The sequence below is a fragment of the Serinus canaria genome, chromosome 12 (assembly GCF_022539315.1).
Source record: "Serinus canaria isolate serCan28SL12 chromosome 12, serCan2020, whole genome shotgun sequence".
Lineage (NCBI taxonomy): Eukaryota > Metazoa > Chordata > Aves > Passeriformes > Fringillidae > Serinus > Serinus canaria.
This window is the reverse complement of record NC_066326.1, coordinates 15056938-15077619: the sequence shown is the minus strand read 5'-3', so window position 1 is coordinate 15077619 and position 20682 is coordinate 15056938. Positions and strand designations below refer to the sequence as shown.

At 41.7% G+C, this 20682-nt stretch overlaps 1 protein-coding gene across 1 annotated transcript in view; it reads left to right on the top strand.

Annotated features, from left to right (window-relative positions):
- Positions 1–28: 28 nt before the first annotated feature.
- Positions 29–20682, top strand: part of STIMATE (STIM activating enhancer) — a 32048-nt gene continuing 11394 nt past the window's right edge. The window contains exons 1-4 of the mRNA XM_030228033.2: positions 29–273; positions 16185–16233; positions 18028–18123; positions 20203–20324. Of these exons, the coding sequence (XP_030083893.2) occupies positions 105–273; positions 16185–16233; positions 18028–18123; positions 20203–20324 (436 nt within the window). The 5' untranslated portion in view covers positions 29–104. The remainder of the gene's footprint in view (positions 274–16184; positions 16234–18027; positions 18124–20202; positions 20325–20682) is intronic.

The following is a 20682-nucleotide window of genomic DNA, read 5'->3' as shown; positions in this document are numbered from 1 at the left end:
GGGCCGGGGAGCGGGGCGGGCCGGCAGCGCAGGCAGCGGGGCGGAGCGGCAGCGGGGCCGGCACGGCCGCCATGCGCCGCTGAGGGCGCCGGCCGGGCCTCGCCATGGGGGCGCCGCCGCCCAACGGCAGCCTCGGCCTCACCGCCGGCACCCCGCGGCCCGCAGGGGCGCCGGGGCCCGGGGACCGCGGCTGCGAGAACGGCGCTCTCATGGACAGATTCGGCATCTTCCTGCAGGGGCTCCTGGGCGTCGTGGCCTTCAGCACCCTCATGCGTGAGTGGCGGGGCCGCGGCCTCCGGCCTGACGGGGAGCGGGGGGCGGCCCGCGGACGGGTCGGGCTCGGTAGCGGTGCCGCGGCCGCACTGCCCCGAGGCCGTCCCGGGAAGGGCCCGGCTGTCCCGGGCTCCCGGCCGGGGAGGGCTCGGAAGGGCCGCGGCGGCCTCGGGGGCGCAGCCGCCGGCGGCGCTTTGTGGGTGCCGGGTGAGCTGGAGCGGGGCCGTGCGGGGAGGCCGCAGAGGCGGTGGCTCGCGTCCTTTCGCTTTCTTAAACTTGCCTTCCCAATGCTCGTACCCGTGCTGGTAGAATTTATTGGGTGGGTGTGAGTTGTGCTTGGGATTCTGCCAGCAGGAGGAGGTGGTGTGTGTGGAACCGCTCGGGTTTGGGATGTTCACAAGTCACGGGTTTGGCTGATCGGTTTTGCTGCAGGTGCACCTACCCTGTCATGTCACCAGCAGCAAAGTCACACTTGTTTCGGTCGTGCCTCGCTCCCTTGGAGGGCCATTCCTGGGAGTTGGAGCAGCCCGAGAGCTGTGTGGCCGCTGGCAGAGCTCCTCTGATGGGCAGCACTCCTGACACTGCTCTCTGAGTGTGGTGGAAAGGCAAGGCAGGGCCGGTGGCTCCAGCCCTGTGGTGAGGCAGTCACAGCAACGTGAAACAATTCTGGTGGGTTTGTCTCTGTCCCGTGGTCTAGGTAGTGTCCTTTGGGTGGAGGAGTGGAAAAGAAGCCCGATGTCATTACTCAGCTGACTGTGACCTTGCTGGTAGCAAACAATGGGAGAGGAAAAAGAGAACATCAGGGACATGTTTTATAGTTTGATCTGAAGACTTAGAGCCTGTTTACATTACAATTGCACTGATGCCTTTTCATGCTGCTGTCATACCATTATGGTTAACTCAGACATTTGCTACCACGTTATATCTGCATGCCTTACTTAGTGTCTCAGTCGCTATTGACAATTACATTGCACTTCTAAAAGCAATGTGTGTAGCTGTCATCCTGTGGCTGAAGGGCAGCACTAATCAGCAGTATTTGGTAGTGACAGCAGGCTCATAATTAGAAGTTTTAGCAGTTTCTAAACAGAAGTACCTCTGTGTAAGAAGGTAATGAGTACACAGTTTTGGTTTTAGATTTAAGGAATACAAGTAGGTAATTTTTATGGATTTGGCATCAAAAGATGAAGAACTACAGATGTTAGTTGTCAAGATGGTATCTTTTTTTCTGGAAATAGTATCTTTATGTATATTACAGTAACTCTGGACTATGTGATGCCAAAAAAAAGCACCTATAAAAAGCAGGGAGTAGAAAAATGAAAACCTTGTTGTTGGCTGCACTTTTTCACTTGGGTTAGGAACTGTTAAACCATGAACTGGGAGGAGACTGTTGATGCACTGGTGGCAGAAGGGAGTGGAAAGCAGCCAGTCCTCACAAGTGCTGGTGAGAAAGGAGTCTGTGTTCAAAGCAGACTAGAGCAAAAACATAGCAACTTATCATTCTTAAAAGGGCATGTATTCAAAAACAGGACAGGTTTGTTTGTCCCAGCTTTGCCAGCCACATTCTCTTCCACAGTATTTTGTGCCTCTCCTTGAGCAGGAGGAGAAGCTGGAGACCCCACATGGGCCTGTTACAGTGGTACAAGAGCAGCTCTCTCTGTTGGGGGCTGCTTTGTGCAAAAATTCTATTTGTCTGGTAGCTATTTCTGCATGTTTCTATTCACTAGCCTCATAAAGTCACCCCAGGACACCTTTTATGTCGTATGCAGAACACCTAGTGTGTTCTTCCAAACCCTTTAAAGTTTCCTCAACAAATTGGGCTTTTTGTGACAGGTAAGATGTGAGAGAAAAGCAGGAATTTGTGGCTGAGAATGGAGGGAGAGCGTGACCTCAGCAAACATCTGGGCACCTGCACAGCTGTTCCTGCCCCCAGGCTGCTGGGGCAGGAGGGTGACACAGCTGCTGGAGCTGCATCACAGGACTGGTTGCATTTGAGCTGGAGTAGCTCTGGTCCTGAAGCTGTCTGGCACACAGGGAGAAACAAGTGGCTGTAGGCAGAGGCTGCTTGAGATTTGTGACTGCAGTCAGCCCCCTTGGGAATAGCAGTAATTCTCTGTGTGCAGCTGTATCTTTCTCCAGCTCTTGCCTTACTGGTCTGGTATTTAAATTTAATAAGGAGGAAGTCACTTGTCTTTTGTCTTTTTTTTTCTTTTTTTTTTTTTTGAAAGGAAGCACTAGAAGGAGCTGCTCTAATATTTCAGTTGTGATTAATGGTACTGAGCCCTCTGTAGTAAAAGAAATTAAAGTAATGGCACCAGAGATACATTGCACAATTGCTCTTTATGCACAGAAACTGTCTTTCTTTGAAAAATATTTGATTTGACATGTAAAGAATAAGAAATTTTGGTAAGTGGCTAAATCAAAGGCTGACCCAGATGTGCCCTTTTCTAGACAAATTTTACCATGCTTGCATTCAGTGGAAAAAAGAAAATATTTTTAAATGTAAGCTGTAAGAGAAGAAGGACCTTTTCTGTGCCTCACTGCTGGATGTTCATCTACAAAGAACTGAAGGACTGTTCTTAAAGCAAAATTATTTAAGATCTGACACTCCAGTGTGCCACCTTTTTGTTCATGCCCCTGTTCAGTTGCTGTAAAGCTGTGCTGTCAGCTGACCTGCCAATGACATCATTCAAACTTCATATTTGAAGGGCTAAAATGTATTAAGTATCAGGTTTTTAGTTTGTGGAAAATGTGGTGGCTCTCTGCCAGGGAGAGTGTGGGAGCTGCCCTGCTGTGTCTGTCTTCTGATACTGGTGGGAAAGGCTTTTACCCCAGGCACATTACCAGCCTACCTTCTGTGTTCCCACTACTGAATGGGCACAACCAAGAAATGACAGGAATGCTGAATTTCTCACTTTGAGCTGACAAAATGTTCATTTGACATGAATTCCTAGGTTTCCTTTCCCTTGTAGTTCTTGATTCCCTGTTTTGACACACAGGGAATGAGGATCAGTTTCACCCACTCACCCCACCTTACTATTTAAATGAATGACTTCATTCTAGTTTTTTCCAGATTCAAATATAACCCCTAACCTTTTTCTTGTGGGAGGTGCTTTAGCTAGTGATCATCTATCTCGAGTTTATATGGGAGCTTCCCTATCTCCCTTTAAAAGAGTTGAAGTTTGCATGTGGTTTTATTGTTTTAAGTTAAGGCCACCCAAATTCACACCTTAGTCTCTCTGATTCCAGATTGTACCCTGCTGTTCTTGATGTGAAGCATGTGCAGGGAGGTCCTTTTCTGATGTCTGAACCAGTAGTGAATTTACTTAATACTATCAGGGCCCACCTGTTGTGCTTAATTAGTATGAATTAATTTTACTGCTCAACTGTGAGGCTAAAGATGTGTGAAACAGTTTCACCCAGATGCTGCAGAGCTTCCAGTACAGGAAAAGCTGAACTGAAGTTGGGTGTGACAATTTCTGTTGGGTCTCTTCTGACCACAGGCTCTCACTCCCTATCCAGGGGAACTAACTGATGGAAAACCACCTCGTTTTGGCAAGTCTGCTTGGACTGGCAGCCCTCTTGGACTCTGGTCACTGACTCTCAAACCTGTTAGCCTGATGGTTTTAAGTGTGTTGCTTGGTTTTGTTCTTGTTCCTCCTGCCTTGTGTATGGATCTGTTTTTCACCCTGGTTTGTTTGAGCCAAGCCACTTCATAACAGGAAGTCTTAATGAGTTTCCCTTGATGGAAGAAATGCATGTTTATGCTACAGGTCACTAAGCCAAAGATAATATTTTTTCAAAGTTTGCTGCTATCATATTTGTATCTTATTTCACAGGATCTTGATTTTAAATGATAGCTTTGCTCCTTAGGTGTTTGAGGTTCCTTGGTGCAATATTTGTGGTTTTTTCCTGATGCCACAAAGCAGGTTTTAAACGCTTTAGTATAATACCATGTGTTCTGTCTGTAATTACAAGCACCTTCTGAGCATTGGTAGTGCATGATAACAGAGGGATATTAGCACAGAATTCTCATACATGTATGATGTTAGATGGAGGTTTAAATAACTCCATTTTTATTACCCAAACCTGGGAAAGACATGGGGGAAAAGCCACTGCCCATCTCGTTATTCTGTCTGACAAACTGTTTAAAGTAGTTTATTTACTAAGCTTGTTTGCCAGAAGATGGGTACCTTATTGGAGTGTGGCAGTGTTTGTTTTGGGCTACTTAGGAATGGCTGAGAAATCAGATATGAGTTGTATAATGAATTATTGAAATAGAGGAGTCACTTGGTTCTCTGTAGGTAGAAGGTTTGTGTCTGTCTGTGAGGAAAATACAAATATGCTGTAAAGGAGACCAAAGTGTGGGAGTCTATTCCTTTTTTATGGCCTTGTTACAGTTTGTGTCTGTACTCAAGCTGAGAAGGGTTTTCAAAAGTGGAGTGATTGGGTACAGGTGCAGTGAATAACCCAGTAGGTGGGTTTGCTGTTGAGTCACAGATGAAACAAAAAGAAACCATTCCAATAAAAGATACTATATATATATTGTAAAGTGTTCTCTTTGCTTACAGTACCTTAAAGGAAATACCTTAAAAACTACATCCTTAATGCCAGTGAACTTTACAGCAAGGTTTTCCCACTTAGAAAGCTGTCCAAGGAGAAGGAATGATTTTTCACATAATAAGCTGTCTTAGTAGGTAATTTAGTAGAATTTGAAATGCCTTAGCAAAAATGTGCTTTTCAGAGGAATTATTTCATATTTACATGAAGGTAAAGGAGTAATTTTGTGGGAATAATGTTCTGGGGAGAAGGAATTAAAGGAAATTCCAGTTGCCTTTAAGAAAAAAAGCATAAAATAAGCTAATGGATACAAAAGGTTTAAACCATATGATTTAGTTGTTTTCTCTAGAAATTTTCTTTCTGCTTGAGCAGGCTTAGAAAATATGAAAATTTGATAGCCTGTAACATCAGCAGTGGAATACAGACCTCTGAGTAACAGCAACTAGCTTATTATGCATGGCATTTCCTGAGATGCTGGGCAGTGGCCTGCTAGCTTTAGTAGTAAAAGCATTTCATCAAAAGATTTTATATTTTTCTGACTTGCTAATACTGCATCCTTGAATGTATTTGCTCTGAGTGATGCAGTTAATGTTCACATGAATTTCTGAGGACTTCTCAGCAGGGTCCTTTTTGTGTCCGGTATTAAAACTTGTCTCAAAAGTGTCAGATCACAAATGGGAGCTTTCCTAGTTGTAAAAATATGAACGGCATTGTGCTCGCACACCGCAGGGACGATGCAGAACTCACTTTATTAAATTCTCCTAGAACTCTCACAAGTGCAGGCTCCTGGTGGCTTGCCAGGTGAATGCAGAGCTGGCATTGCAATGTGTGCTTGGGGCGAGTCGAAGGAGCGCTCTGAGGTACCGCAGCAGGGCGTGGATCCCTCTGCAGGTAAAGGAACACTAGCAGGATGTGCTGTTGAACTGTGCTAAAAGGCGAGGCTCGGGAGAGCATTTTTAAGGAGTGCCGAAAGCTCCCTGGGGAGCAGCGGGACTCGCTAGTGTCGGGGTAGGGGCAGGACCCTGGACAGCTCCCGGGGCCGCGGGCAGCCCCGGCCGGGTCAGAGCGTGCCCTGCCCGGGGCCGAGCCGGGGCTGCGGCCGCTGCAGCTGCGGAGCGAGGGACGGGCACCCTGAGCCACCGTGCGCGGGGGTTCGGCCGCTGGCAGTGCAGGGCTGAGGCAGCTCCTCCCGCCTGGCTGCGGGCCAGGCAGGAAACAGGATGGGGTGATGGCAGTAGAGACGGGTGTTACTCTCTTCCTCTTCGGGCCCATTCCGTGGCAATTAGTGACGATCGGTATCGCAGGGCGCTGCAGTAGCTGTTGTTGTGTAGGTTAAGTGTCTGCTTGTAGCTGCGGGACTTGGAAAAGCCCTGTGAGGTCACTTTGGTCAGGGCCAAGTAAATTGTGCCTTACAATGATCCAGTGTTTCCCTAGCCCCAGATGGTAAGATATCGCTTGCGGCCATGTAGCATTGCTGCTGCTTGTTTGTTTTAAATAAATCATCAGCCCTTCCCGTGCCTCTGTGACATCCCGAGCTGTGTTTGAGACAAATAGGAGAGATGCACTACGAGCTGTAACAGAAAAAAAAATCCAACCCTGGCTGAGTTAGCAAAGTAAATTCTTTCTTTTGCCATGCTAATATTGTATTACCATTTAACATATGAAAAATCTCCATGGAATAAATTCTGTCCATTGTGAACTCTCCAGAAGAAGGCGGATCTTGCTGACAAATTTCATGCTGTACAAAAGCACGTAATAATAGGTTTGGAAACTGATCCTCTTTAAGTGAAGGAAATAACCTGTTTTTTTATTAAAACTGCTTCCAAGATGTCCAGTTCTTAGTTGCCATAGATTGTAAGAGCACTTTATTGGTCCTCATGTCCTGATCATGTCAGGTCATTAATATTTTAGTGTCACTAACTATCCTTGAAACACCATGCCAGTAAAAGTTAAGACAAGAAAAATAAGGCACCAATTTAGACAAATAATCTGCAGTCTCTAAGTCTCTCTTCATTAGGTCTGATGCCCTACTTTGTCTTGCTGGCTCAGAAAGTGTTACATTTTCTTATTACTCAGCTGATTGCTGGATGTAGTTGTAGGCCCCATAATAAGATTGTTCTAAGTATAATTACACATGTCATTCACATTATGAAATGTTTAGGAAAAAGGATAAGTTATGTTGACATTTATAAACTATTAGAATGATAAATTATCCAGGAACTCTGAAGCTGTGTTTAATTAGGATGAACTTCTGGACTGTTAGCTAAACTGGTGTTTAACTCTAAAGTGCATAGTGAATGTCTTCTGACTGGTGTTTTATAATTAAATCTGTAAGGAGCTGATTTGTACAGACACACAGGCTGCAGTTTTGCATTCTGTGGTGATATTAATTTCATGGTTAATGAAGTTTACATTCTTGAAGTGGTATTTAACAAGGTCTTATCTGTGTAGATTTTGTTGATGAAGTGAAAAATCAGGTCTACTTTCTCATGCCTGCTGGTAGGAAATGCTTTGCATTCTCAAAGATTTCTTGATCTCAGCAAAATTTATTCCCTGTGAAACTCAGTTTGCTAAATCTCTGGCAGACTGAACACAAGCTCAGAGCTTGCATGAGTCTGCCTTTGCAGGCAGTGTGGTGTGGGCATGAGGTTTTAGGGTTTAGTCAGGGATAACTAAACCTATTCACAGTCATGGTCATGATACAGAAGACCTGTTTTTCTGCCACTTAGCCTGAATCACACATTTTATATTTATGTGTTGTCTTAACCTCATACGTATGTTGTCATATGTAAGGAAGGTTGAAAATGAGCTAAAATAGATTTACAGTTCAGATTCCTCAGAGCTCACTGATCAAGGTTCAGATTTGTAGTTTCAGGTGTGAGTTATTTTACAGACATGCAGAGCTACAGCAGGGAAAAGTCATGTCAAGAAAGTTATTAAACTCGGTTTTTTCTGGGTTTTATGACATTTTTTCCTCTAAATGTTGCACTTTTTAAAAAATAATAATAAGCAAGCATTGTTTGGAATTTGATATGGTTTTGGTCATTTTATCTTCTGTCACATTTTTGGCTACCCCAGGTTCCAAGGCCAAGCATTCCTCCTCTCAAGGTGGTTGATACATGTTGACTTGCCTGAGAGGAGAGCTGTGCCACAGTTCCTTGTTCTCTCTGGGGGTGGGACAGTACCAAGATTGAGAGCAGCTGGTCTCGGAGCTGCAGCAAGCTCAGGAGGTGAAGATTTGTGACAAGGAGTTTATTTGGGTGCTGCTTCTGTTTGAGAGGTTTCTCCATTGCTCCACTGACCCTGTGGAAGGGATGAACCAATGGAAGTAAATACAAATAAGGTTCACCACAGCAGTCTTGGACAGTCTAGGCAGTCCCCTTGAGAAAGTTCTTTACTTACAGAAACAATCTTTGCTTGCTTTTTCTTGTTTCACTGTGATAATTTTTTTTCAGTTTCTCAAAAATACAAGATTTTTCCATGGAACAAAAATGACTTTTAAATTATAAGCAGCTATTCACAACTACCAACATATATCCTCTGTCTCTAATAATTTCTGAAGATACTATGCTCTAAAATTTTAATTCCATTTTAGAATAATTTACTTTCTTTACTTCCTTCCTGGTACTGGAGAAGCTGCTATTCAATATCTTCCAGCACATCTTCTTTGCTTTGAGGCAGGTGGTGTGTCTAACAGCCTTCATTATTTTATATACATAGGACTTAAATGCTTTCTTTGGAAGGTAATTGTAATGTTAGAAGATGAAATAGTCTAAGGAGCTTTAAAATTATTGGGGGGAGGGCGGGGGGTGGAGTCCCACCCTCCTCCATCTAATCTTAACACCATGAGTTACTTATGGCAGTATGTTTTCAGTGCAGGCATTAGGTCTTGATGGAGTTAAGGAGTAAGAAGCCTTTTGCAGGTGGAAATCCTTACATGATTTCATTCTGATTTCATAAATTTAATTTATGACATGTATAGCTAGTTGTTAGATACATTATATCAAAGAAGTCTGCATAATTGACCTCTGACTCTCCTCTCATGGTATTTGATCATGTGTAAAGAGAATATATGAAAGTAGGTTGTGTATCTTTTGTTCTTTTTAAAACAGTTGGTGTTGTATGAAATGTCTGACTTGCAATTCAGTGGTCTGATAGTTCCAGCCTAGAAAGACTGAATCTGGTAAGCAAAGCTCTTTAGAATTTCAATGGCCTCTGAACATACAGTTTACATCTACCTTTGGCCTCCTTGATTTAACATATTTGCTATTATATAATTTTTTGCAAAGTTTTTACAGTTTCCCTTTTACATCTTTTTTGTATCTGAACTTACATTTCAGGTTTGCTTTCTGCTTTTAAAACTGCCACAGTTTCTGCCTTGCTTAATATTTTAATGAATGGTGATTGAGTTTGGAGGTGTGCTGTGGCAGTTCTGCCTGTTCCCAAGAGCTGATTTAAAAGAAGCAGCTTGAATGACTTAAAGTTCATTGATACCTGTTGTCATACTAATAATGTTCAGAAAGCTTCATGTATTATTGAGTGATCTTGTGAATGCTGTATGTGAAAATGGTGTTGTGAATCGTAAATTGCTGCTTAGTGCACATTAATATGGATTGATTCTATTTGTCTTGTACTAAATAATTCATGTTTCCCAAATGGTTCTGATTTCTAACAGAGGAAAAAAAATCCACTTGAACACAGCAGACTGTATTTTTCAGTCTTCACTGGGTGCTTGCATAGCATGACAGGAATGGCACAGCTGTTTTTCTAGCAACCTTGCTTTTTCATTTGGCAGTTGTTTAATGATACCTGCTTCAGAATATAAAAGTGTTTGCAGGAGGGATCTCTATCAACTTTCCAATGCCAGTCTCACAGGCATTTTCAGTGGAAGCTTAGATTTGCTTTGCTTTAGCTATCTCATACCTGTTGAAGAAACAGAATAGCAAATGCATCTCTCTCTAAAAGTGCTGGGAAACTGATTTATTATGACTTTCAAACAGAGCACACCTTGACCCAACAGTGCTGTGTTGCAAATGCTAAATGCAAAGATAACAAATGCCTGTCTCTTAAGACTGAATCGTGGCTTTTAACTTTATTCATTGTATAAATATTTCCTAAGCTACTTGTGCTGTTTACCTTAGAGTTCTTAAAGCAGTTACTTACATCTCTTTATTTTTAGTATTGCCATGGCTTTTGGGAGCTGAGGGCTGGATGCTTCTGTTTACAGGGTGTGTTGTAGATGCATTTTATGATTTCTAAAGTGCTCCTCTCTCTGGGGAGACAGCAAATAGGTTAGTAATCAAAAGTGTGAAGTTGTGTGCAATTCTCCCTCTGCTAAGTTATAGTTGTTTTAAAAGTAAGCTTTACCTTTAAGAAAAAGGAAAAAAGCCCCATGACAATGGCTATTGATGTGGTGTGTCTGGGCTGCTGGCTCTGCTAAGTTGTATTTGTTTCCTCTATTGACAGCTAAGTTAATGCATCTGTCAGAGCCACACAGTCATATGCTACCAGGGTGCACGAGATCAGTCTTGCTGAAATTGTCTTAGGCTGAGTTGTATGCAGGTAATATGATTTATTTGTGTCTCCCACAGCCAATCTATCCAAGCTAAGGATTTAGGAAAATTTTTTGGAATCTAAAATACATACATGTGAAAAAAACTCACCAGCCTCCTGTAATGCATTTGGCTGCCTTTCCTGAAGCAGCAGAATTATCTGATTTATTCCAAAACTCAGACAGCAGTATTTAGGGTTCTTTTCCTGATAATGATTTGTCCTCTCCTCCCCTGCACTGTGAAGGGGAGCTTTACTTTGTGATAGCCATTTGCTGCAGAATGACTATAAAGTTTTAGCTCTCACTAAACCTTTGAAGGGACAGGGTAGGTTTTTAGCTGGCTGTGGAAGCAGGTAGGAAGTAAATGCTTTTACACAGGTAACTTTCAGTTACTGTATTTCACCAGCGTTTATCTAGCAAGCACTTCTGCCCTTTTGATAAATAATGTGAAATCCAGTGCTGACACCTTGTTTTCAGTCATCTCTTGTCATCTGTGTTGAGACAAAGGAGCCCAGGTCATGAGATAGTTGGGCTTGATGGATGCTTGGCACTGGTGGGTTTAACTTTGCAGTAAAACAGGGCCCCTTTTTCTCTGCTCTGACAGAAGTTCCAGTCAGGCACACAAAGGTTTTGCTGCCTTATCACAACATTGTAGTCACTGCTGGCAGTGGAACAGAGACTGAGATAAGATCTGTGGTTTGCAGGTACCTCGTGGCTGTCCAGGCACTGCATCCTTAGTGTGATGTGTCCCTGAATAACCAGCTGGCTGGGTCATTAAACTTTATTGTGTCCAGCTTTCTATAAAGTTTCTCCCTGGGTGACCTTCTTTAATGGACCAGTTCTTAATTACATTACAGAATCATTAAGGCCAAGGGCACAGTGGAATTAAGAAAGGGGTTGGGTTCTTGGATGGCTAATGCTGTTTTCTCTCTTTCAGAAGTTTTAAAAATCCTTTTTGCTGGGCAGCAAAGCTGGGGGCTCGTGCACTTCATTGTATGTCAGTCTGATACTGACTAGAACAAAATTTTCCCTTAAGTGAGTTATTCCATAACTTTTTTCATCATGAAGAAGCCATGGTTCCTGGTGTGTTTCTCCAATGCAGCAATATCACTGGAAATCAGTTCTAGTCCAATATAATTTCTGCTTTAGTCTCGGGGGTGTCTCATGTGTGGAGAAGTCTGCGTCCTTAAGCAAAAATATTATGTAGAATTCTGGGGCTCTTATGCAGGAAAATAAGCAGCAGGCTTAGGGTGTCCTGCATTTGAGCATGTAGCTAATGTGACATAGGAATAGAAGGAAGAGTTTGCAAAGGACAAAAAATAGGACAAAAAATGAGTTGCCAAGAGCATAGTGCATTTTGGGGCTGGAGAAATGAGCAGCACACCAAAACCATTGGTTCTTTTGGTGTTTTATTGCAATCACTTTTATTACCTCTTTTAAAATGGATGTAGACAGAATTCCTTTTTTTTTCTTTTTTTTTTTTAACTCTGAGTATGGAGAGATGCTGAGCTCATAAGTGTCACAAAAGCTTTTGGCAATTGAATGATACGTGGTCTACACAACTATATATCTTTTGTAAGGCATCATTGTAGCCTGTTCTCATTGGACATGTTGTTTCTTGCACAGTTAATTCTAAAAAGAAAAATTCTATTTTGGGGAAATCTTTTATGTAATCTCACGTAATTATTTATTCTCACTGTGCTGCTACCAAGAAAATAATGGGAAAGGGACAAAGTGAAATGGCAAGACAAGCCTCTTAAAGGCTTTGCTTTAACAGTTAAGGGAGGTAAGTGCAAATTAATAAAAAGATCACAAATAACATGAAATTCATTGGTAGTTGTCATTCCATAGTCATGTGAATTTTCAGGACTTATTAGTGTGCATATGCTTGTTCAGAACAGACATGGTTCCACTGTTGTGGGAAGTGTTGATACTAACAAGTAGAACAGTGTTTTTCAAAGTCTTCCCAAACAGAGTTTTAAAAAATAAAATTCTGGCCTGTGTATGTAGTTGACTTTACAAGTTTTTTACAAGGTTAGAAAGTGTAGGTTCAAATTTGTGAGGCATATGGTCTGATAACCAAATGTTCTGGAAATAGTGCCATTCTCTGGGAGTGGTCATCTGAAAATCTGCATCGGATTCCGAGCTCGGATGCTCCTGCTTGGTGTAACTTTAGTGTTACTCCACACACAGTGAGCCAACAGACTTGTACAGGAAACTTGTAATCCTTGTCAGGAATGCTGGAAATTGTGTGAATCAACACCAAAGTAGCCTGCAGATCCCAGGAGTCTTGCACTCTGAGGGCTGTGTTGGAGGATCTGTCTGGTTGCAAACGTGTTATTTGGGAAGCTGACACTGCAGCAGATTTCTCAGTGTGAGATTCTGTCCTTCCACATATGTGTGTGTGTGTGTGGTTTTCAGTTAGCCATACTTTAGTCCTTTGATAATTGGTTTAAATCTTAGAACTTTTTAAGTGTCAGATCACAGGAAAATGAGTTTTAGACTTAAATACCAAATTTTTTTTGGAAGGTACTCCAAATGTCACCAGCTCTCAGCTCCTGCTCAGAGCAGGGCTGGCCCATGTCCCCTTGCTTGGAGCATTGTCCCGGGCACTTTTCAAGCTCTGTCAGACTGCAGTCGCTGCATGTTCTTTGGGCAACTTGTTGCAGAATTTAATTGCCCTCACTGGAAATTTGCTTCTTTCAACCTTGAATTTCCCTGGCTCCAACTTGTGGCTGTTTCCTGTGGCCCATGCACTTGTGAGAAGGGTCCCATCCTGCCCCAGCTGAAGGTGCCCACGCACATGAGGAAATGTGAATGTGATGTGCAAAAGTGGTCCTCACCAACCTTTCCTCCTTTTCTCTTTGACCAGCTCAGCTGCTGCTCTGCTAAGGTCTGATGGCAGAAATATATAGGAGGTTTATGAAATTAATCAGTCACATGCTTTGTCTGTGACCCAGCTTTGAAAAAGTTTTGAGAAGCACTGGAAACACAGGTGAAATTCCCAGCTCTCTCCTCAGAAGAGCAGTGTTGTCATAGTGCAGCTGCAGAGGACATTGAACATGTTGTTTGTTTTGTGGGGTTTTTTTTTTTTTTTTCAAATTAATGAACTAGAGCAATCTTTGATCTTTACTGGGGTCATAAAGATTCTTAATGAGAACTGCCAGAACCTGCATCTAAGACATGCAGTAGTGCATGATTCATAGAAACATTTCAAAGGTGTGAGATGAGCCAGGTTTGTGCTGCTACAAGAGCAATCACCCAGAAACTAAGAGTTCTTGAATCCATATTGACGTTACTTCACATCAGCAAAATAGTTCCTGTGGGACTTCTTGAGGAGATGAAGGAGAGAGAGAAAGGCTGGATTTCAAGTGTTGCTTTGTGTATTGACAACTTGGAGAGGTTTTATTTCATTTCTTTTCTCTGTTCTGGCCGTTATTTTTCCCTATGAGTCTTCTGAAATTCTGATTGTCAAACTCCCACATTCAAGTAAGTGTTAGAAACCCTTCCACAGTACTCTGGCATTAATTATTCCTAGAATTTCAATGAAGTGGGAAGACAATTCAATGAACTTGAATTTTGCATTAGCAATACTGTGTCTTATATGCTTATCTATTATCTGTCCATCTGGCAACTCACATGCTTGTTGGCAGAAGTGCTTTTATTTCCTTTCCTGAAAAATTCTGGCATGGAATGTGTAAACAAGCAGCCCTTCTTTCTTCATTTATAATGCAGCATGAGCTAGTGCACGTTATTAGTTAATTAATATGAACTGTGGTGGATGGCTGCCGGCGCGAGCGCGGCGCTCCGAGCCGGAGCATATGGAGCAGCGGCGCGTCCTCGCAGGCAGAGCCGGCAGATTGAGATCCATCTGTCAGCTGACACACGCACCAGCCCCAGTTTGTGCTCAGACTGCCAAGAGAAGCTGGGGCTGGGGCTGGGAGCAGCAATCCTGACTGCTTTTGGGAGAGCACAAGGGGAGAAATTACTTTCCCCTCCCCAACTTGATAGGTGCTTAGAAAGTGCCAGTAAAGATTCTGCAAGAAGCGTGTGCTGGCTTTTGGTTCCAAAATCAATGTATTCCTACCAAGCATGCTGAGGAGCCTGAGCTTACCAGTGTGGTTGTCTGCAGCCTGTTGGGTTTTTGCTCAGTTTAGTTACTGGGAAGGCTCAAATTCTGCACCAGGGGTATGTTGAAAAGTGCCTGGCAATGTCTGCATCTGTCAGAAACATCTGATGTTCACAGACACTGCTGCAAGGAGCTGGGCTGGGCAAACAGCACTTTTACATGGACCTACTGGGCTTTCAAGTGCACAGGTACATATTCATCAGGTTGCACCTCCCCAAGATTTTGCTCATTTAATTTGGGGGCATACATTTTTGTGGCGACATCAGCCAGTCAGTACATTCCAAAAAGCTGCAGAGGCTTTCCAAGCTTGCTCTCCTGTTTAATGTGAACTCAGATGAAATGTTGTGTTTCTAGAACTGGCCAGAGAAATACAGACCTTATCCAGGCTGTTTCTCAGTACAGATAAAATTTGAAATGCTGTTAGTAGAATTGCTTTTGAATATCCTCTTCCAAAATGAATTTCTGTGAGTTTTTAAAAGAAATTAATGAATCCAGGGGCAATGTACAGCTTCATAGCAATAACAGAATTCAGGGGTGGAACTCAACCCCTACCCAAAGCATGCACACCATAGCAGTTTATTGCCATTTTTGTCTGCAGAAAAGCATCTTGCACTAACTCCACAGTAAGTTGAAACTTCTGTTTCTTGCATTTGTTTTGTGATGCTTTGTGGCTTCCTGTTGTTACACAGAAGTGCCACTAATTAAAGTAATCCATAGTGTGACTGGGGAGGACTTGTCATAAATAACAAACTGGTTAACTTAGCTGAGTGTTGCTCATTTTTAACAGAAGTTTTGTATTTATGTCATGCTGTTCACAGGGAAAACTGCTGGCAAATGTTGCTATTACAACTTTATCTTTGGTGTAAATGTACAGTGTTTTTGTCTTGTCACTTTTTAGCTTCTCATGGGGGTGAAACAGTTTCTCTCTGCTGTCAGAAGCAATGACAGTGAGGTGACAGGTTGGTGTTCCCTGAAAGTGCTGCCCCTCCACCTTGGAGGTGATTTATTTAATTGTTTTATGAGGACAGTTGACTTTGGGGAAAATTGCCTTACTTGTGAAAAAGTTATGATTGGTTCAGAAACCGGAATGTGGTTTAAAGGCTTGTAAGCTGGGCAAGCATGATGTTCACAGGGCATCCTATGTTAAACTGAAATTCATCACTAATACCTGGAGAAGCAGGTTAAAATACCTGTTGATATTTTGTCTGATTATACCTGCTATGGTTTGTGCCTGTTGAACCAGAATATCTGCAATTTGAAGGGGTGGAGGAGAATCAAGGATATTTTTTTTTAAATAAGAGGTCATTTCTGAAATAAGAGCCTAAATAATTGTTTTTCAAGAATGTATGTTGAAGGAACTGGTGAGTGGTACTGCAATTTTCTGGATGGGCAGTCATAAAAGCTCAGGCCAATGGAATGGTGGTAATTGTGGATTATTGTTTCATGTGAGGGATATTGACAGTCAGAGGCTGGAGCTCTAGGAACTGAGGGGTGACAGAAGGGAGCTTCTTTGAAAATGGATTCTTGGAGTTTGATATGGTGAAGTGCAGTAGTGAAAGATCCATTTCATTGAAGTCCGTAACATTTTTGCAAGACTATTTGCTTTCACTTTTCTATAATTTTGTTGCTTTGGAGGCTGCTGATTGTCTTCAATTTTATTTTTTTTCTCCCTAGTAAAACGCTTCAGAGAACCAAAGCATGAAAGACGTCCCTGGAGGATATGGTAAGTTTCTGCATGCTTTATTCTTAACTTCTTTTCTTCTTGCATGTTGTAGAAATTGAAGGGATGGTGTTAGTGTATGATGATTAAAATAAAGAAAAGTGATGACAAGATATTGGTAACTGTCAGTGAGGACCCAAAAAAGTTACCAAAATACTTGAGTCAGGCTACCTCCTGTGTGTTTCCTGGGTAGTCATTTCTTACTGAACACCTCCAGGAATCTGTAGAGATGTGCACTTGGGCATAAAGCTTCAATTTGTGCTTCTTCCTAAAGACAGAAAATTAGAGTAGCCCTGAGGTGCATCTGAACAAACTTGCATGAGTTTAGAGGAAGATCTCAGTTGGGCTCAAATAAAATTCCATGTTTTCTTGGTATCCTGCTATGTATAAAATAAAGATCAGGATGATAAAAAATACAAGTACATCAACCACAAAAAATACAAGGTATAAGAAGTATGTTTGTGTTTATTACACTTTAAAAGCTCCTGGATTGAAGCAATGCCAACATAAACTGTACCAATTTTGAGATTGGTGTGTGTTAGGCTGCCATTCCACTTCTTTGAGACTTCAGTGGTTTAAATTCCACTCATACAAAGCTGCTTCTCAAAACTAACATTGACCTTTATTTTATTGAAAAAAAGAAGTGCAAAATCTTTGTGTACTACAGTATACCTCAGCCTGAAATTCTGACAAGTGCACTAATAGCCCTTAATTTTTAAGCAAAGAATCTTGTTCTGGGACTCAAGTATTGTTATTTATAGCAGAGTGTACTGATTAGATAGGTAACTCACTGGCTTCCTGCCTCATCTCCAGCACTCAGCTCTCTGTGTCATGCAGTGAATGAAGAGATTGAAGTTCAAGATAGTTATCAGGGAGGGTAGATGAATTCAGGCATAAAATGTCATTTGGATCTGTTGGGGTGTTTAGATCTTTTTAGACATGCAAACAACAGGCAAAATGGTTGTTTTTCTGAATAATACAAAGAACACACTTTTGCCTGCAGAATGTTTATTATGATTCTTATGTTTTACATTTAATGAAACATCCACTGAAAGTTTTGATTTTATGCAAAGGATGATGAAAAAAGAATGCTAAGGGCTGGAGTTATTACTGAATCACTGTCTAAGTGAGGCTTTATATTTTCCCCTTGAGTAACAAACTCCTTTCTCTCTGACTTGATCATCTGCTTTGGAGATAATATTGTCAGGGCTGGAATTCTTTTGCAGTGTGTTCTTCTGCATTGTAGATAAAAGTCAGTGAAACCACTTCCTGCTTCCAGGTGAAAAATATGCTGGCTTTTAAATGAAATACTGTAGATAAAGGACTCATCAGTCACTATTAAGTTGTTCGCCTACAAGCGCGTGATGAGGATTTTATTTTTGTCTGTGCCATAAGCTTGCTAAAAATGCATAAACATAAAAGGTCCAAAATACCTATCAGGGTTGGGATACTCATTGTTTCCAGGAGGTTATTAAAGACTTAGCTAGAGTTAGTCAGGATTAGCTCTGGGATCATGCATATGATACCAAGAGGATATCCGTAGACTTTACGTTTACAGTGGTAGGTTTTGAGTTAATATGATTTGGGTTATTGTTACAAAAAATAGGGGCAGAATTTAAAATGAAATATTGTTAAAAAAAGAAGTAAATACTATGATACTTTTGTCATTTTGGTGTTCTCATTTGGAGAAAATAACATTAGTAATAGAGATGGAGTTTTAATTAACATAAATTTGCAATGTCTGGCTGTGTTGTAAACAGTTTTGTGTGTCTTAAAAACTATTTTTACTTTACATAGGTTTTTAGATACTTCCAAGCAAGCCATAGGGATGTTGTTCATCCACTTCGCAAATGTCTATTTATCAGACCTGACAGAAGAAGACCCCTGTTCACTGTGAGTGTTTAATTTTGGAATAACTGGCCTTTATGGAAGTTCTGGGGCTGAGTTGGTGTATGTGGATAGTAAGGCAAGATAAAGTTGAGAAGACAGTTTTCATAGTAAAAATCAGTCACTTTAAAAAACCTGTGGTTTAAAATTGGGTAATCAAGGATCAGGATTCTTCTCTTTAAGTTCATGGCTGGCAGGAGTCTGGACTGTGTGTAGCTATTTTTAACCTAAGGGGCAAAGCCTTGCTACTTGTCCCTCTCCAGTGAATGAATGGGGACTTGAGATGCTCATTGCAGTTCAGGTTTGTTTACTGAAGGTGCTGGGACCAAAGGAAATGAATATCCAGTTGTGTTCACTGTAGTAAAGCAAGGCTGTAATACAAAGTGAGGTTGTTTTCAGGGTTATTTAGCAAAACTCATTTGTGTTGGTATTTGCTTTTTAAACCTACATTGGCTGCTGCAGTATTTTTTTCATTTTGTTAAAAATGGGAAATCTTGCTTGGTAGCCAGGCAGTTGGTACAGAAATTAATTCTGCAATGTCACGCTTGGAGCAGTGTGACTAAATAGATAAGCATTTCTCTGTAGTGTATTAAACCTGAAGATTTTATGACTAAGACCCCGACAGGCTCTTTACAGGAGCTCCTGAAGCAAATGGTAATTGTTTGGGTTTGTTCTTGATAAGGCTCATGCTCAAAGTAGCTTACACATTGCTGGTAGAGAAAGCTGTGAAATTACTTTTAAAAGCCCAGTAATTTGCCTTTTAGAACCAGTCCAGTTCCTTTCGATGGCATCTGCTCACTTGTTGTTCTTGGGTAAACAAAGGAGAGACACAGCTCAAGGAACATGCTTGTGTTGCTGCACAAGCCAGTTTTTATTCCTTATTCCTCCTTGGTTCCTTCTGTGCTCCTACATGGTAGAAATGTGCAAGAACACTGCTTTTCTCTTCCCACCACAAAGCATTCTCTTAGGCAAAATGCATTTATTTTAGCACATTAACTGTAAAATTTGAGTTATAATTATGACAGTTTCAACCAGGCATCATTGTAGGATTTTCCTTGCTTATAGATTTAAGAATTTCCTGATAGGTTTAAAAACTGGCAGGTGCAAATTACTTTCATTCAATTTTTATAACTCAAAGTATATATTCAAGTTGGGCAACAAAAGCATTTCAGAAGTTGTCAGTGTTTAAAGATAAGGCACAATAGTGTATTACAGTATTTTAAACTAAAAATAACACAAAGCATTTTGTTAGGCAAAATAAAGGGTTTACTGACATGTGCATTTTCTCCTGCATCTACATATTTTTATTTTCAAATCTCACTTTTAATCTAAGTGTAATGTGACACAAAACAAGTGAGACAGTGAGATTATTCAGTGCTCTCAGGATAACTGAAATTACAGTGTGGAGCTAGATAATTTCTCAGACAAGGGTGCAGGTTCTTGATAGCAGAAAAAAATATCACACAGCATTAACCAAAATCTGTCTTAGGAAAAATATCCATAAATTTGCAGGTGGGTCCAGATTGCCTGGCAGCAGCAGCACAGCAGGTCCTGTGGGCAGGTTAAGGACACATCCCGGGGTGAGCCCGGCGTGCTGGAGAATCCCGGGCATCCCTGGGGACCGGGAGCCCTCTCTTGCTGTGGAATAGGTGCTGGCACCTCTGACTTCCCTCCTGCTGCTGCTGCCGCCTTCCTGCTGCGGGCTTACAGCAGCCTCTTGTGGCCTCGGCGGGACTCGTGCAGAATAGGGATTGCCGACGTTCTTCTGCAGACATTCAGACTTGATTTTAATGTTTGACTAATGCAACGTTAATTAAAACTCTGATTTGGTGAACAGTTATTTGAAGATAACTATTTTTAGAAAGTTTGGGGATCTTTAAGGACAGGAAAAAATAAATTGAGACTGCTAAAATTATTTAAATTGTAGGCACTTTGTGTAATTACAGAAGTGGGTAAATGACTGTTCTCAATACTCTGGCTTCTCAACATACTTAAAGATCTTTTATAAATCATGGTGTTTAAATACCCCGAACCTGTAGAAAATAGACCCTGACTCCTTGGGGCTTTTTCTGTCTTGTCTTTCAGGTACCTTATCAACTTCTTGCTGGATGCCACCTTAGGAATGCTGCTGATCTACATCGGGATCCGCGCTGTCAGCAGCATCGTGGAGTGGCAGCAGTGGGAGTCCCTTCGCTTTGGGGAATATGGTAAATGTTCTGCTCTGGCACTGAGGTGATTCTCAGGGTGGAATCCCAGAGTATTTCAGCAAGTGGTTAACTCATCCTAAAATCATTGTACAGTCATTTTAATGTTTCACTTGTCATGAGGGTTCTCTTAAGTTCTATCTCTCAGTATTCACCTTGTGTCTTAGAAAGCTCAACAAGTCTCTGAATATTCATTGAGTCTGGAATGACTGCTTGAATATATTTTTTTAAGGAGTGATTCTACAAATTATGATATTGGCTAATCTCATGGAAAAAATACCAGCACGATGAATTTACTCTGAAACACTTCTAGAAAAATGGTTGCTGGAAGGTCATTTCCTAGTAAAGCTTGCACTGCACC